Genomic DNA, 18695 nt, shown 5'->3' with positions numbered 1-18695 from the left:
TGCAATGTCTTACATGTATATTTTAAATTATTTCCATATTTCTTAATAATAAGTGCTGTGACCATTAGAGGTATAAATGACAAAAATCTTCAAAGACATCTCACTTCTAGTGGAAATCAGGGTCAGTTCATGTGATTTAGTATGTTTGGATCATTAAGGGAGTTTATCAGGCCCCTTGCCTTCCCACCCCACTGCAGCATCAGATCTAGGTACCTTCTTAAAGGTGAACATTTTAACTTCTTCTTTGGATACCATTCAAATTTGGATTTTATCAAAGAATATACTTCACTTACTCCCAAGATGAGTGATGAGGAGATTACTTACACAAATGTGAGATTTCATAAATCTTCAGGGTTGCAGAATGGAGGAAGGTCAGATGAGACTCAAGGGCCCAGAGAAGCTGGCCATAGAAGTAAGTGTTTAAAGTGTCTAAATTCATCTGTTTTTATGCACTGTAACTTTTGACATTTGAAAACAATATTCCACTGCCTTCTATCGAAAACTATACCTTCTGTTTCAGCTGGGCTTGGTGATGCACAGGGATGTGAAAGAGACAAGTGAGGATGAGTGGGAGAGTAATCATGTACAAATTGTTCAAAAATAAGTTTAAAAATTGTAGGGCCCTGGTCTCCTCCCATATTGAGTAAACCCCTTGCCTGCTTGCCGACCTTGACCAGGTGTCCTCCCTATGCTAATTCCCTGCCAGTATCCACCCTCCTGAATGCTTTAGGGAAGTTCCTTGTTTGTGTACCCTGCATTTTGGGCGTTAACAGCTTAGATGCAAGGATGTAGAACATTCAGTAGCAAACTTCTGCCCTCCGGGGATCCGCCATTGTGCTGTAAGCCTGTATTTAAGGTTTCCTCCCTCTTTCAATAAACGGCATTCGACTGGCACTCGGCATTCAGCCGTGGCGAATGACTCGCTGTCTCTTGTCCCTTATTTTTTAATCCACAGCCCCTCGCTCGGACATGGTGAATGGGTGGTGGTAGCGCGGGCGTTATCCCTACAAATGGAGGTTCCTACCGAGATCCGAGAAAGAAGGGACAAGCTGATGGACACCCAAAAGGTAAGGCTGGCCAGCAATTTAAAGAAAAAAAGAAAAGATAAGGGTGAATTGAAATGGGTGCAGCTAGCTCACAGTCAGTTGATTGGACTGCTGAAGCAGGAAGCCACTGAAGTTAAGAAAGGGCAAGACAGCTAAAGATTTTAAATAAAAAAGGAAATCTTCCCAAAAGAGAAGAGGGAAGGAAAGGAAATTTCCCATTAGAAAAGGGAGAAAAAATTTTAATCAAGAAAAAAGGATTTCCCGATAAAAAGGAAAAACATTTTTTAAAACTAGGCCTAAAGATTAGGGCCCTATAAAAGAAAGATAAAAAAAAGAAAAAAGCCTCTTCCCAGTGGTAATGGAGGAAGAAAAGTCTCTTTCCAATTATAAAATTTTCAGGATAGCTAAAACTCTGAGCTCTTTCTGCCTGCCAGCACAGAGCGGCAGCATCTGAATTACAAAGAATCGGCAAATAGGCCTCATTGCTGCTGGCTGAACAGCAAGCGAGCCCAGAGGTTAGAAGTTTTGCTGTTTGTTTGCTTATTTTGTTTCAAATGTTTTTTATTTTTCCCTCAGAATGAGAATAATTCAATATTTAGGATCCCTTCGTGGGAAATGTTTTTCTGTTTTTCCCTTATGGCGGGAATAACTCATTATTGTTAGGTAGTCCCTTCATGAGAGTAGAAAGTTTAAACGTGAGTTTGTGTGTGCGGGGTGCATGCCCAGCGGTGGACATGCAGGAGATAGCCCAGAGCAGCAGGTGGACAGGTACGCCAGTGGGAGGCGGAGCTGCGATAGAGCACGGCCCAGGGCGGGCACCGGCACTAGAGCCTGAGCACTGGGTGGAGCCAAAGCTAAGCCGCAGCTTCATCTTGCTCCAAGTGAGCAGAGGCCCGGGAAGGGACTAGCGCCTAAAAGTTTAAACGGGCCTAACTTCTGATGAAAAATGGTTTCAGTCAAGATATAGAATGCTAAGTCAATGCTGTTTGAATAAAAGATGTTTTGTTCTTTTGATTGTCTTAATAAATGTTTAGATAAATGTTTGATTCTCATGGTAGATAAACTAAAGGAACAAGATTCATAATTTTGAACTATATATTAGGTGTGCTCTTGTCTGTTGATCATTACTGAAAATTTGGTTCTACAATTTAAGTTGCTTTCTAGAAATTCTTGGTTTAATTCTATAGAAATATAACACCTAAAATGGATTGGGTTGTTAGCTTATTAAATAATGTTGCTAAGATAAACCCATAAATAATAATATCTTACTGATAAAGAGGTTACAAAATTATTTTTCCAGTAAATAAAATACAGGTAAAGCCGGGCGGTGGTGGCGCACGCCTTTAATCCCAGCACTCGGGAGGCAGAGCCAGGCGGATCTCTGTGAGTTCGAGGCCAGCCTGGTCTCCAAAGCGAGTTCCAGGAAAGGCGCAAAGCTACACAGAGAAACCCTGTCTCGAAAAACCAAAAAAAAAAAAAAAAAAATACAGGTAAATTGTTCCACATTGTTAATACTTGGCTATTTGTGCTAATGTGTTACTTGAAATTTATAAAAAAGGATCCTCTTTTTAAGATTTTATAAAAATACTCCAGAGTATTGCCTAAAGTTACCTCTTCAAATCCTATAAAGATTGTATTTAATGCTTTTATAATTGACATATGTAAAAAGGACCATAAAAATAAAAGCTGATGATAGAATTGCTCAATTATTATTGCTTTCATATTTTAAAGGCAAAATGGCGCCTATATGTAGAACTGGAGGTTTTAAAAATACAGGAGAAAAGATGTTTTGACAAATAGTTATCAATGCTAAGCAGCCTAAAATTAAAAACAAAATTATATGGGATTGAGATTAAAAGATAATTGGATTCTGGTGCTGGATATATCTATAATTTCACAAGAATCCTGAGATCCCAATTGGCCCCTTAAGAATTCCATCTCTAACCTACACGGTATCGGCACAGCTCAGACACCATTGCAGAGCAGGCTACTCTAAATTGGAAGGATGAGGAAGGTCATGCAGGAACTTTTCAACCCTTTGTGCTACCTGACATTCCAGTGAACTTGTGGGGACGAGATGTGTTAGACGATATGGGAGCAGTGCTTACTACACAGCCTGTACAACAGATACTAAAAAGTCAGGGCTACTGCCCAGGCAGAGGCTTAGGAAAAATGTTACGAGGAGACCAACTCCCTGTGGCAGACAAAACTGTGTCACTAGAGGTCCTGGGGATGCAAGAGAATTAGGGTCTTTTACATAGGGGTCACTGCACAGCAGCCTTCGATTATACAACCAATAAAAATCACTTGGAAAAGTGATGACCCTGTATGGGTGGAACAGTGGCCTTACTAAAGAAAAATTGGAGGCTGTGAACACATTAGTTAAGGAACAGTTAGATGCTGGACATACCATTCCTTCCACTTCACCTTGGAACTCACCTATATTTGTTATTAAAAAGAAGTTAGGAAAATGGAGGCTATTACAGGATCTTAGAGCTGTAAATAAAACCATGCTTCTCATGGGAGCAACACAGCCTGGCTTGCCTGCCCCTGTGGGAATTCCTAAACATTGGCATTTAATTGTGGTTGACTTGAGGGATTGTTTCTTCACCATTCCTTTGCATTCCGAGGACAGTCCTCGCTTTGCTTTTAGTGTTCCTTCAGAAAATCTTAAGAGAACCTTATCAGAGATATCAGTGGATGGTATTGCCTCAAGGAATGGCCCATAGCCCTACTATATGTCAAATTTATGTGTCTTTGGCCCTAGCTCCAGTTCGAAAAGCTTTTCCAGATGTTTATATAATTCACTACATGGATGATATATTAATGGCTGCTAAAGATAAAAAACTTGTTTGATGCCTTTTCTAATTTACAAGAAGTTCTTAGCCTGTCTAATTTACAGTTGGCCCCAGAAAAGGTACAGGTATCTTTTCCCTATCATTATTTAGGTCATGAATATTTTTGTTTTTCTCATTCACCTACTGGAATGTTTTGGCAAACAGGTCCTATTCTATGGGTACATTCCCCAGCTTCTCCAGCAAAAATCATTACTCCTTATCCACAGGCTGTTGCTCAGATTATATTTAAGGGAATCAAGATCAGTGTTCAAACTTTTGGTAAGGAGCCAGATATTGTGATGACCCCATACACCCAGTCTCAAATAACATGGTTGCAAGCTAATGATAATGATTGGGCCATATTAACATGCTCCATGCAGAGTCAGTTTAATACTCACTACCCCTCCAATGATGTGTGTAAAATTTTTAAATTGCATCCTGTTATATTTCCCAAGATAGTACAGATGACTCCTATTCCTCAGGCCCATGTGGTATTTACTGATGGCACTTCACGTGGTTTTGCTGTGGTAGTTTCTGGTAACATAGTAAAGAGAATGAAAGTCCAGGGCACTTCTGCCCAGATGGCAGAGGTACAGGCGCTGTTACATGCTTTACAGATGTTTTCTGATGAGAGTGTAAATATTTATACTGATAGTCAATATGTGGGACATGCCATTATGCCTTTAGAGACAACAGCCTACATACCGTCCATTTCTCCCATTCATGAATATTTATTGCAAGTGCAAGGACTTATATGGTCCCACTCATATAACCTTTATGTGGGCCATATTAGAGCTCACACCCAATTGCCTGGACCTCTAAGTGAAGGTAATCAGAGGGCTGATGCCATTACTCGTATGGCTGTCACATTAGTTTGTTCTGCCTTTGATAAGGCTACTCAGTTGCATCAACGTTATCATCTTAATGCTGGATCTCTTCGTCATCATACAGGCATAACCCGGGAACAAGCCATCCAGATAGTTAAATCATGTCCTATTTGTGTTGAATTTTTACCTGTTCCTCATTTGGGAGTTAATCCCCGAGGACTTTTACCTAATCATGTGTGTCAGATGGACGTCACACACGTGCCTTCCTTTGGAAAATTACAATATGTCCATGTGTCTATTGATACATATTCTCTATTTTTTGCTTCTGCTCATTCAGGGGAAAAGGTTAAGGATGTTAAGAATCATTGCCTTCATGCTTTTGTTCACATGGGAGTGCCAAAATACATAAAGACTGATAATGGTCCTGCCTACAGCAGTACAGGATTTTCAAAATTCTGCCAAGACTTTTCTATTGTTAATAAGACTGGTATTCCTTATAATCCTCAAGGACAGGCTATAATAGAACGCTGCCATCGTACCTTAAAAACATATATTTCTAAAGTAAAAAGGGGGGAGCTAGGGGCTCATCTCTCCTCTCCACATTCTATTCTTTCCCTTGTTTTATATATTTTAAATTTTTTATCGGTGGATTCTGCTGGAGTATCCACTGCAGATAAGCACTGGAGGGCTCCTGTTGCAAATCATCCTCTGGTGCGACGGAAGGATCTTTCTACTGGCACTTGGAAGGGACCTGATCCGGTGTTGGTGTGGGCCCGGGGATCTGTTTGTGTCTTTCTGCAGGACAATGAAGTTCCTCTTTGGCTTCCTGAGCGCTGTGTGCGGCCTGTGGCTGCTGCTGAATCCCGACTTGGCAGAGACCTATTGGGCCTTCATAAAAAACTCTTCCCTTCTGATGCCAATGGGGATTGAGAGCCCAATATGGCCAGCCTTGGCAAGCATTAATGTAAGCCTAGGAACTGTAGCCATGTGGTTGGATTCTTCAGAAGGTAATGTATGGTAACTTTTTTCAAAAATGTTGAGAATGTGTCACACCTTGGAGATTAAGGATAACTCTGAAGGTCACTGACCTCTATTTGTTAACAGTAGCATGCCAGCTAAGCCTTTTCACATTTTGCAACCCTCTTCAAGCTGGTGTAGTACCTACTTTTCAGGAATGGCTCTGTGCAACATTTATTGGCCTCCTGAAATTCATCTAGCCTTTTTGAAGATACCTTAAAATTTGTGAGCCTGAATGTAGCCATTAATGAGACCATTAGTTCTGCTCCTTGTTTGCTGTTTTTGTTTTTGTTTTCTTTATGGTTCTTAGTTGTTCTTTTGCAGACCTACCAGCCTAAGTAGTGCTGGGATCAAGAAAAATGGGCCTTGGTGGTTCGTGTTCCTGGAGCTGCATCCATGCCAGTGGACCATGGCAGTTAGACACAGATGATGCTCACACGCTCCAGAAGAGACTCTGACATCGCTGTTGCTGTTGTTGCTGTTATAGCAGTGGTGGCCACTGCTGCTATTGCTTCTGGGATGGCTATTTCATAATTGGGTTCCACAACTAGCACAATGGAAACCCTGGCAACAAAAGTAGCTACCACAGTTAGTTAATCTTTTATTTTATTGGGCATGATAAATTTAATTCTGCATTTATACATTTTTTTTTTTTTTGGTTTTTCGAGACAGGGTTTCTCTGTGTAGCTTTGCGCCTTTCCTGGAACTCGCTTTGGATACCAGGCTGGCCTCGAACTCACAGAGATCCGCCTGGCTCTGTCTCCCGAGTGCTGGGATTAAAGGCGTGCGCCACCACCGCCCGGCTCATTTATACATTTGAATTGGCTTTGTAAGTTGTAAAATTTAAAACTCAAGTTCCATTTGCTTATGGGATACCACCTTACAAAGACTCCAATTTGCAGTAAGGCTCATTTAAGAAGGGAATGGCTCAATCACCTTTAGCCTCCTGGCTATGGGTGGGTTAGGACTTCTGTTGGTCTTTTCTGTGTTGCACAGATTGCAAGCCCAGCACCACTTTGAGATCTTTGGCAACAGTTTACTCTTCAGCTCACGAGGTTGAGCCTGTATGATAATGAGTATTCAGAGACGGGTAATGCTTGGGGGGCGCTCACCAACCTAAGACAGAGCACTTGCAGGGCCTGGGCAGGTGTCTCCATGACGGGTAAGGTGACCTGCTGACGTCCCATGCAACCTAAGTCAGAAGCTCATTTTTTAGTAAAAAGGGGGGACCTGTAGGGCCCTGGTCTCCTCCCATATTGATTAAAGCCATTGCCTGCTTGCCGACCTTGACCAGGTGTCCTCCCTATGCTAATTCCCTGCCAGTATCCACCCTCCTGAATGCTTTAGGGAAGTTCCTTGTTTGTGTACCCTGCATTTTGGGCGTTAACAGCTTAGATGCAAGGATGTAGAACATTCAGTAGCAAACTTCTGCCCTCCGGGAATCCGCCATTGTGCTGTAAGCCTGTATTTAAGGTTTCCTCCCTCTTTCAATAAACGGCATTCGACTGGCACTCAGCATTCAGCCGTGGTGAATGACTCGCTGTCTCTTGTCCCTTATTTTTTAATCCACAGCCCCTCGCTCGGACATGGTGAATGGGTGGTGGTAGCGCGGGCGTTATCCCTACAAAAAATTAGGTGATCATTTTTAAAAGGAAATGAAAACAATAACTCTATTTCTACCTGTTAGCTAGTAACAGAGAAAGCCAGATGGATAGAGTAGAACAATAGAAGTCTATGAGAAAAAATTTCTTGAGAATTGATGAGTGAGAAATGAGTACATTCTGTCAAATTGGAAAAAACCATTAGGAGGTTTTTATTATTTAGTCTATGCAAGAAGAATTCTGAAACCTTTGAAACTGAAAAACTAGAGTCTGAAGAAACACCAAATGTTCTAGAGATATGAAATCTTAATGAAATGCAAAGTACACATTAGAAGCAATACTTTCTCTTTTGCAAAAGGTATTTTAATTGTCTTAAATATTTCCAATGAAAGAGCAAAAGTAGTTAATCAGAGAAGGAAATCTCTTCCTGGGAAGAAGCTGCAGAGGAAGAGGGGATAAGAGAGGGTAGTGGGAATGGGAATGACTAAAATACATTATGCATTTGCAGAAATGTTAAAGAATAATTAAGTTTATTAACACAAAAAAGGAAATCTGACTTTTCTGTTCTCTCTCTCTCTCTTTTTTTTCTTTCTCTACATGAACTATAACAGCTGAACTCCAAGCTGAGAACTTTGATTCCCAGCACCTTAGATTCACAAAGATGTTTAGTATTGTGTAGAAAAAAATGGAACTTATGGAAAAAAGAGGGAGTTGACTTCTAGGCCCCAGAATGGACGGGCATGTATACAAGTCAGCTCCAGAATAGCCTCGGTTCCCTATATTTCTCAAGAATATCCATCCCTCTTCCCTTCCTCCTCATCCTCAGTTACTCTCCCTTGATGGAATGCATACTCCAGTTTGGGATCATCTACCTGGACTGTGTCTGTGCCTCCAGTGCTTTCTGAAGGATGCACTTTTGATCCTGTAGAAATGGGTGAGGGGCCTGTGCCTGTCATAAGGTTACTTTTAGGCTGAGTCAGGAAGATTGAGAATGTAAGGCTAAAGGTAAAAAAAGTTTGTAATCCTTTGAAACTTCACTCATGTAGGATTTCTACAGTGGGTGCATTTTAGGTGGAAATCTACAAATTATGAAAGCACATGTTCAGTCAGTTTGTCTGATGGACGTCTGTAAAACTATTAGAGACCAATATCCCTTTGTTTCCATGCTACACAAAATTATAACCAGTGTCGGGACTTGCTCTTTTTATGGTGATTATTTTCTTGCTTTGTTTTTTGTTTGTTTGCTTGTTTTGATTTAAGAGTGTTCAGTTCCTTGGCACCTCATTGCAATACCTCTGGGAATCATTTGTTCCACTCTGCTGGTGATAGTTGCAGTGTTGATGAAACATGGTGAGTAACTGTTATACATCTTCTTTGCATTTCTGCCTAAGTAATAACTTTAGAAACAAATTATGTAGCTAACACCCTCATCCATTGTTCTGCCTATAATCAGGGGAATGTGCCAGATAGCTCTGGACTATGTTTTCATTTTGTTTTGTTTTGTTTTTGCCTGACATACTACAGTGTGCTAGTCTCATATATACCTACTCTATTAACTCTGGGGCTGTAGGAAGCTGCTTTGTTCTGTCTCATTCTTCATATTGTTCCTTTTGAAGACTTGATGGTAGTCTGCTTTCTGAGCTTAAGTGATTGTGAATAGTATGTAATAGTCTATGAGACACAGCTGTGCCAAAGAAATAATGACGTTCTTTTCAATTTTCTCAGTGTATATTAAGGACATGGATAAATGAAAAGTCTTCATCTGTACAGAGACAATAAAGCTTAAGTTTTATTGGATTCCTTTACATGTTTAGAGGAAATCACTCCCAGGCTGTGTTAAAACATGACTACATATCTGGATATTTTGCTTCCCCTCTGATCCAATGAGAATTGTACCATTTCTTAATGTTTCTTAGTTCACATTTTCATGCTATGTTAAGTATTCACTAAATATTTTACTTAGGTATTTATTGGAAAGTTTTGTGTTGTAGAAAATTAAATAATTGGAAGTTGTGGTACATCCACCACAATTTTATTCAGCTGTATTGTTTGATTTACATTAAAGTTACCCCGATAGAGAGAAATTCGTGTTTCCATTCCTGTAGTGAGTTCATTGAGGTGTTATTTTCTAAATGTCAAAGTACCAGTTAAAGTAGTGATGTGTTGGTTGTCAACATGGGCTTTCTCTGTTATCTTATATTTCAATATTTACTCCTTATGAGCATTTTCAGTGTTATATCTGTTGCTAATTTTAGTTTTTCAGTATAGTCAAGAAAAACATGAATTGCAGAAAACTCTAAATAATCTCCATAAAGAGTACAGCACCATGCAAAATGAGAGCTACTTAAGGGAAGAAATGTTGAGAAATAAGTCTAAAGAGTATGAGGCCCTCAAAGACCATCTGGACTCCCTCAACAGAAAAGAGAACAGATACCATGGGGAAACTAATCTTGTTCCAGATTGCATACAGAGCACAGGTAAGGAGGGGATCTTGAGTAAAGAATTGCAATATTCTGCATTGTTTCTTCCCCAAAAGATTTGAAGTCCAATTAGCAGCTTACGATGCTGGTGATCTGTGGGTTAATGGCTTGGGTTTTCTGTATCTCATAGAGGCTCCTGGAACCCCAGAAATGCTTGTTTGAATAAATAGAATCTTACAGCTTCTAGAACTCAGTGGCTGTTCTGGCTCCAAAGGGATGGAATTGCAAGTTAGCACAGCTGACAATTCAGATTCTTTTGGTCTTTGAGTCTCCAACTGTTTTGCTGAGAGAACATGGACATTTCTAGCTGAGTGGATTTTCCATTATTTTTAAAATTTTTTTATTTATTTTTATTTATTCATTTTTATTTTGCAGTACAGTTTAGTTCTACATATCAGCCACGGATTCCCTTGTTCTCCCCCCTCCCATCCCCCTCACCTTCCCTCCAGCCCCTCCCCCATTCCCATCTCCTCCAGGGCAAAGCCTTCCCCACAGACTGAGATCAACCTGGTAGACTCAGTCCAGGTAGGTCCAGTCCCCTCCTCCCAGGCCGAGCCAAGCGACCCTGCATAGGCCCCAGGTTTCAAACAGCAAACTCATGCATTGAGCACAGGACCCGGTCCCACTGCCTGGATGCCTCCCAAACAGATCAAGCCAATCAACTGTCTCACCCATTCGGAGGGCCTGATCCAGTTGGGGACCCCTCAGCCATTGGTTCATAGTTCATGTGTTTCCATTCATTTGGCTATTTGTCCCTGTGCTTTATCCAACCTTGGTCTCAACAATTCTTGCTCATATAAACCCTCCTCTTTCTCGCTAATTGGACTCCCAGAGATCCACCCGGGGCCTAGCCATGAATCTCTGCATCCAAATCCCTCAGTCGTTGGATGGGGTTTCTAGCATGACAATTAGGGTGTTTGGCCATCCCATCACCAGAGTAGGTCAGTTCGGGCTGTCTCTCGACCATTGCCAGCAGGTTTAAATAGACTTATAGAATTCATATAGATAGAGTCATAAAAATAGTGTGTGTGTGTGTGTGTGTGTGTGTGTGTGTGTGTGTGTGTGTGTATGTGTGTGTGTGTGTGAAAATGTGTTTTCCTTCTGCCTTGGTATGAGAGAGTTGGCTTATTTGTGACCATGGTGCCGCTGCCTGCAACACATTCTGGAGCTTCAAAATGGCGTCCACACTTGTGTAACTCTGTCAATGACACAGTGAATGAGGCCACAAAGATGAAAATATCAAGCATTACAAGGAACTTTTCTTACCGTGTATTGTGACTAGTTAACTTTAATTGACACAGTTTTTCATTCTTCAATAAAATTTTTTTAGAATTTAGAGTTTACAAAGAGCTTTTGCATATGATTTCACTACACCATGATTGGGGTTAACAATCATTATTATGTAATGATTAATAGTATCTTTAAAACTGCTGCATTATAAAATATGTGATAGGAAAAGAAAAAGTACCATTTTTTAAAATATTCCAGACCCATGAAAAATGTTTTGTGTTATTGTTTTAAAATTGCTTTATCATCTGTAAATGGTAGAATATTGCTGTAGTCCCTGTCTATACAAGGATGAGACAGCAGGATTGTAAGTTTGAGGACAATCTGGACAGCTTAGCAAATTCTAGGCCAGCTTGAGATACACAATGATACCTCTTTACAGGAAAACAAAGGTTGGAGATAAAGTTTGTTAGTAGAGCATGACCTTCCCCAGCCCCTCCCTAAACAAAATAATCATATTGAGGTGTTATTGCTATACAACTGCACACATTTTAATGTATGCAACGTGACGTGTTTGGGTATGTGGACATACCATTGAAGGCATCAACATAATTAGGAGTGTAGACCAACACCTTCAAAAGCTTCCTCATGTGCCTTTTATTCCTCTTAAGGTAAGAGCATCTAACACGGACCACAGCACATCCTTAAGTGCACAGTGTGTGAGGATGAACTGGGAACACAGTGCATTATTGCAGGTCTAGAATTCCATCATCCTTGTAACTGCCTCTGTGCAGCAAGTGTTTGTTCCCCGTACTCCAGCTCTGGTATCTCACAAGCCTCTGCTTCTTAGTGTTGGGCTGTGTTAGATACCTTTTCTCAGTTGAGTCATAAAGGTATGGCACACCATCCTCGAGTTCATGCATATCTGCCACTTAGTTGAACATCTCTCTTTTGGGGTGTTGAGATGTGAGACATGGTTTCATTCTGAAGTGCAGGCTGTATTAGAGTCTACTTTATATCCAAGGCTGGCATGGAAGTTACTACTTAGCCTAGGCTAGCCTCAAACTGGTGGTCATCCTCCTGTTTCACTCTGTGTAGTGCTCAGGTTATAGGTATAAACTATCGTGCCCAGGCAATTTCCTTCACTTTAAAGGATAAATAGCATTCCTTTGTGTGCATGTGCTACATTTTTTTCTACTGATGTCCACAATGGACACATCAGCTGTTTCTGTATATCCACTGTTATAAACAACACTGCATAGAGAGCATTGGTGTACTGGGATCTCTCAACATTATAGAATTTCAATTTCTTTGAGCTCTGAAATTTTACTTTGTTATAGATGCTTAATTAAAAAAGTGCTCTAATAACAGAATACTAGAAAATAATAATTTTCACCATTCCCCTTTCTTTTGTAGACACAAATGTTGAAGGACACTGGTTCTGCTATGGTGTAAAATGTTACTTCATCATGGACAATAAACACTGGAGTGGATGTAATCAGACCTGCCAGGGCTGCAGCTTTGTCCCTTTTGAAGATAGATGATTACAATGAACTGGTACTGTAGACACTTACATGCTTCTTTATTCTTAGATTCCTTCTCTAACCCTTGGAACTCAGATGCTGAGCCCAGGCAGGTTTGCTGAAAGAGAGACCTGTAAGTGTTGTCCATGGTTTGCCTGTAACGTGAGCAAAACCTATGCAGTAAGAGTATCCTAGGCTACTCCTTCCTCCTGCTGGCTTAGTGTCAGGACACAGGGTCTGTTATGAGGAGACTGGTTACTAAAGAGAGTTGTGTCTTTGCAGGCTCCTCCCTTTCTCAGAAGTCTGCAAGAGAGTCCCTCAGAGAAGCATGTTTTCCCAAAATAAGTTTAAACCTTTGGTACAGCACATCCTATGACTGACAGTTATGTATCTCCATAGAGTGCCAACTCTACCCAGAGAGGCCATTGTCTAGGGTTTGGTCTTTGGAACCCAGAAGTGAGACTGCTTGAGATGAGTAATTGGATGACAATAGAGAAAGTAACTGATGTAGCACGAATCTTAAAAGTTCTTATTAATAAAATCAAACCCGGAGCCAGGTATTGGGGTGAACGCTGAATGATCAGAGAAACAGACAAGCCACAGCTACCTCTCCTTGCCAATTCCTCAGCTGATCCTGTTTCCTCAAACTGAAAGCCTCTGGCTGTTTCCTCACCCAAATGGATCTCAGCTGAACTGCTGCTCAAAAGCTTAAAAGCTTAACCAGGCCAAAAGCTAGTTTCTGGTCTTTACGCCTTATATCCCTTTCTGCTTTCTGCCATCACTTCCCGGGACTAAAGGCTCACTTCCTGGGATTAAAGGCATGAGTCACCATGCCTGGCTGTTTCCAGTGTGGCTTTGAACTCACAGAGATCCAGATAGATCTCTGCTTCTGGAATGCTAGGATTAAAGGTATGTGCTACCACTGCCTATCCTCTATGTTTAATATTATGGCTGTTCTGTTCTCTGCCTCTGGAATGCTAGGATTAAAGGTGTGAGTGCCACCATTTTCTGGCCTCTATGTCTGTCTAGTGGCTGTTCTGTTCTCTGACTCCAGATAAATTTATTAGTGTGCACAACATATTTTGGTAAACACAATATCACCAAAAACTGACTTCTGGGCCAGTTTAAAAAATGGAAATACATGAGACGTCCCATCTAAACTGTGAGTTTCCTGAACCCTCACACTCTAACACTGGTGCACTGTTGGGAGGAGGGTTGCAAAGGTCAATCCACTGCCATTCCTGACTCCTTTCATATCTTTTATCTCTGGAAAGATATCAACCATACTTATTTAACACAAATTAGGTGGTAATCCTAGTGTCTGAAGTTCTATGGTTTATGTACTGTTCTGTGGATGTTGCTCATGATGCCATTTTTTTAAATTTTTTTTTTTTGTGTGTGGTATTTACTAAGTTTCTTCTTCAGCTGCTTCAATAACTATCTGAATCAGTGGTATTCACAGTGGTAACTTTCTCAGGAACCTTTCATTCTGTGTCTGGGCAAATGGCAGGTCTGGCTCACTTCTATTCTAAATGTGGCCCTGCCAGTGTGGACAGCTAGGTTCCAAATCTGCAGGAAAATAATTTACTCGCTCTCCTTCAAGGACACTCTCAAGCAAACTGAGAAGACCTTATGGGGTGTATTAATATGTTCAAAGCACACAGATTAGTATTGTTATTAATTGGGTTTTTCTCTATGAAATATCTTTCATACAGGCTAACTCTGCTATTACTATCTTTATGTTTCAAGGTAGAATCAAACTAGAATTGATGGTGTTTACCATGAATGGCCACAGAGTTGATACATTTGTTTGTATCATACTGCATCATACAGAGTGAAATGGGCAGGTAGTAACATTTAGAGTGAGGTACCAGGGACGGAAAGGATGCCTTCCCCCAGGTTAAGGGATCTTTGTCGTCCTTGCCTATGCTGCAGAACTGTTCCCTGTGATGGTGTGATTACTAGGGTCATACCTGAGGCTTCAGGATAGAAGTCCCATGATCAGAAGGTTTCTGTGGTTTCCACAAGCATTTTCTTCAGTGGGAAGATGCAGTAACTTGAACACCTCTTTCAGTGTCAGCTTCTAATGGACCTAGCAAGAAGCTATGAGCTTAACCTGTGTTTCTTGGTTAGAAGACTAGGTGCACTCCAACATGGAGGTAAAGTTAAGAGCTCATGATGCAGAATGTGTACTCCATGTGTATCTTGTGAATAGTTACTGTCTGCTGGGTCTTTTCCTCTTTGCCCATGTTCAACACACATACTTTATTGATTGTCCCCTAATCATATCTCATGCCTGACCAATATATATATACTCATTCCCACTGTACTTTACCTGTTTTGTCTATGATCCATGGGCCACTTAGTTTCATTTTTCTTCCTCTTTTGTTCCTAGGATAAATCTAAACATTCTATTTCAACCTGGCTTACATCCAGGGTTGAAGGTAGGTTATCTTTTGTTGAAGATTTATCTGTTTGCCCTCTCAGCCCCATGGAGTTCTCTGTTTTTCATTCCCTTTCTACTATTCTTTGAACAGATTCTCATCAGGCTAATTTGGTTAAAACTCCCTGAGTTGCTCAGGCCATAACACCTTGTCCTGTTTGCCATGTACATTTATTTATTTTTTTAATGTTTTTATTAAAATAAGCATCATAGGAAATCAACTTTAGTGTAAAATTATACCTTAGCAATACTGAAAGTTAATTGTACTTGATGATGAAAAGTTAGTAGTGTGGAAGAGATAAAGAGTAGAATTGGGATCAAGAAACGATTTTTCTGTTTATTTTTATTATATTTTTTATTTTTTGTGAATGTATGTGTATTTATGTACCCATGTTACAGAACATCTGTAGTTAGAGGGCAATTGAAGGAATCACTTCTCTCCTTCTACTGTGTGGTATCTGAGGGTTAAATTCAGGTTGTCAGGTTTGGCGACAATGGCCTCTATTCACTGAGCCATGTCACTGGCCCAAGATCATTTTTTATGAATCTAGAGAAAACAAAAAAACTTTAGTAAAACACAATTCATTCTATATTCTGTATATTTGGGCAAATAAATTTTGTTTTTAAAATTGTGGTCTACATCAATATAAGCTTTGAGTTTTAAAAACTGACCATTATGTTTTGTTTTATAGTAATTTGACAACAATGAAATCATTAAAGGAAAGTGGAGTCTGTGCATTTCTTAGTTTTGGAGGTATATGTCATGATGATTGTGGTATAAAGCACCCACCCCTGTATCTGTGAAAAGAGAATGGATAAATGCTCTGATTCAGTTTGCAGTATAAAGGAAGAGTAAAAATGGAACATTTTTCATCTTTGTTGGTTTCCTGGGATGATTTTGTTATGCCCAGATTGGGACCCCAAAGACAAACCACCACAGACCTTAGGTTCAGAATGCAATTAGCATGGTTTATTTCTGTTTACAAGCCGCGGACAGGGAAGCTCGATCCAAAGCACTCACTTGTAGTCGTGAGGCCAGGAGGAACTTGCTTTTTCTTTGTGTGGCTAGCTTTTTAAAGGCAAAATCCACAAGCCCTTCAGGGGGGTTGGGGGAGTTTTGCACGGGTGCAACTCGGATTGGTTTATCTTTATCTCTGTTCTCTTTTAATTGGGTGAGGGTATGTAACCTTTGAATTTACTGGTTGGTGGTTACAATTTATTACTTTGGGGGCAGTCCAGCACAAGTCCCAGGCTTTGTCCTTGAGCCACCATGGGGGCTGGCTGGTCAAGCACGTACTGCACATAACTCTAAGTTGGTGAAGGGCCCCAGAAAGTAAACATCTGGCTAAACTTTGAGCAGTCTTTTGTTCATGGCCCTTCCAGAAACTGCTTGCTCAAGCCTCAGGAAACTGAAATTGAGGCCTGATCTCTGAGAGAAGACTGAGCAGCCTGTTATGGCATCTGCTTGGTCCTTTCAATTTGTGTCTGCCTAATGACTGAATGTCTTAACCACAGGACTCAATTAGCCAAGAAAACTGGGTAATAGATGGGAAAGGGAAGAAATTTTCTTCTGAAACCTGACTTAACACAGCAGAAGTCATCTTACTTCTTATAAAAACAGCAGCTTATGTCTGGAGAGAATGGATGCCATTTGTTCCAAGCCTGCAGTATCATTCTCTTTGTTCCCTGGATGTCACACAGATCCAAATACAGAACCATGAAAAACAGCATACCCATCTCCTTCTCACTAGGATAATCCATTTCTATAGCCCACTGCTGTCACATCACAGTTATGAACTAGGATGCAGTTGTGGGTGTCTGTTAGTTAGTTGGTTAGTGTCTGTTATTTTTTGTATGTAGGAGAATTTATTTTTAAAAATCATTCCTTTGCTGTAAAATATATTTCTAGATTTGATGAATAGTTCCCAGGCTAGTTCAAGGACTTCATACAACCATCCACAGTCCATATGTGTTCTCATCCTCGCTCTGTCTCATTGATTTGCTGATAAGTTGAGATCACATACATACAGTAATATTAAGTGAGGCCAGCTGGATGTCATGGCTCAAATTGATAATCTTAGAGATACAAGAGTTTGGTGCATCCTATATCTGCATAGTAAGTTTGAGGTTACTTGGGCTACAGAGTGATACTTTCTCATGAAGCATAATAATAATGATGGTGGAAATAATAAAACTAAGTGGCCCGTGGACATTTACTAGGGACAATCCATTTCTTTTATAGCATCATACTAAAATAATAAATCTCAAGAGAGTTAGTATTGACCAAGTAATATGCTCTACTACATAACCCATATTCATATTTGTCAATTTTCTGCATCATATCAGTGTCAATATTTCCTCACATTCTCTATTACCACATGAATTCACTTGTAATGAGCTTTAAATCTAAAACTGTTAGTGACTTGTGATGTCTGTTTTTGAACCTTTATATTAAAAAAAATCAACTTTTACCTTGTATTGTATATGTAACAAAATATACTCACTCTAGGTGATGAGCATTTGAATTTTAAAAACTAAGTACTTATCTTCAAAAATCACTGTACAGGCTATTTTTATGTCATCTTAATAAAACTTAAATACATCTGAGAGGGGGAACCTCAATTGAGAAAGTGCCTCCATAAGATCTGGCTGTAGGCAATACTGTAGGGGATTTTCTCAATTAGCAATTGTTTGGGCTGGCCTAGCCCATTCTGAGTGGTGCTGGATACCATAAGAAAGGAGGCTGAGGGCCTCTTTAGCACTATGCTTCTTCCTATTCTCATGTGGTCTTCATTTACCATGGTCTCCTATTCCTTGTTCTCCCTCTCTGTTGTTGATCCAGCTGGGATCTCCCGCTTCCCCAAGCTCTCTTTCCCTGGACCCTCGCCTTTCACTACCCTGACTCATGTCCAGGCTGTTCATGTAGATCTCATTCCATTTCTCTGTCATTGGGCGTTCCCTGTGTCTTTCTTGGGGTCCTGTTTTCCAGGTAGCCTCCCTGGTGATGTGAGCAGCAGACAAGTCATCCTTGTTCCACATCTAGTATCCTCCTATGAGTGAGTACATACCATGTTTGTCTTTCTGAGTCTGGGTTACCTCACTCAGGATGATTTTTTTCTAGATCCATCCATTTGTCTGCAAACCTCATGATGTCATTGTTTTTCTCTGCTGAGTAGTATTCCATTGTGTATATGTACCACATTTTGTTTATCCATTCTTCAGTTGAAGGGCATCTAGGTTGTTTCCATGTGCTAGAGAGGCCCACATAAATCCACAAAGTTACCCACACAACAGACTGCTGGCAATGGTCGAGAGACAGCCCGAACTAACCTACTCTGGTGATGGGATGGCCAAACACCCTAATTGTCGTGCTAGAAACCTCATCCAACTACTGAGGGATCTGGATGCAGAGATCCATGACTAGGCCCCAGGTGGATCTCTACGAGTCCAATTAGTGAGAATGAGGAGGGTTTACATGAGTGAGAATTGTTGAGACCAAGGTTGGATAAAGCACAGGGACAAATAGCCAAATGAATGGAAACACATGAACTATGAACCAATGGCTGAGGGGTCCCCACTGGATCAGGCCCTCCGAATGGGTGAGACAGTTGATTGGCTTGATCTGTTTGGGAGGCATCCAGGCAGTGGGACCGGGTCCTGTGCTCATTGCATGAGTTGGCTGTTTGAAACCTGG

The 18695-nt window shown here is 40.6% G+C and overlaps 1 protein-coding gene across 1 annotated transcript; it reads left to right on the top strand.

Annotated features, from left to right (window-relative positions):
• The first annotated feature begins 300 nt into the window (after positions 1–300).
• LOC128099780 (killer cell lectin-like receptor 2) lies at positions 301–12601 on the top strand. Its single transcript, XM_052721598.1, is given in 5 exon segments — positions 301–412; positions 8589–8678; positions 9584–9805; positions 12452–12546; positions 12548–12601. Coding segments are annotated over 5 exon segments (573 nt in total).
• The last annotated feature ends 6094 nt before the right edge of the window (positions 12602–18695 follow it).

This window comes from Peromyscus californicus, unplaced genomic scaffold, assembly GCF_007827085.1.
Source record: "Peromyscus californicus insignis strain IS unplaced genomic scaffold, ASM782708v3 Scaffold_6__1_contigs__length_162567912, whole genome shotgun sequence".
NCBI classification, from domain to species: Eukaryota; Metazoa; Chordata; class Mammalia; order Rodentia; family Cricetidae; genus Peromyscus; species Peromyscus californicus.
This window is presented reverse-complemented; position numbering and strand designations above follow the sequence as displayed.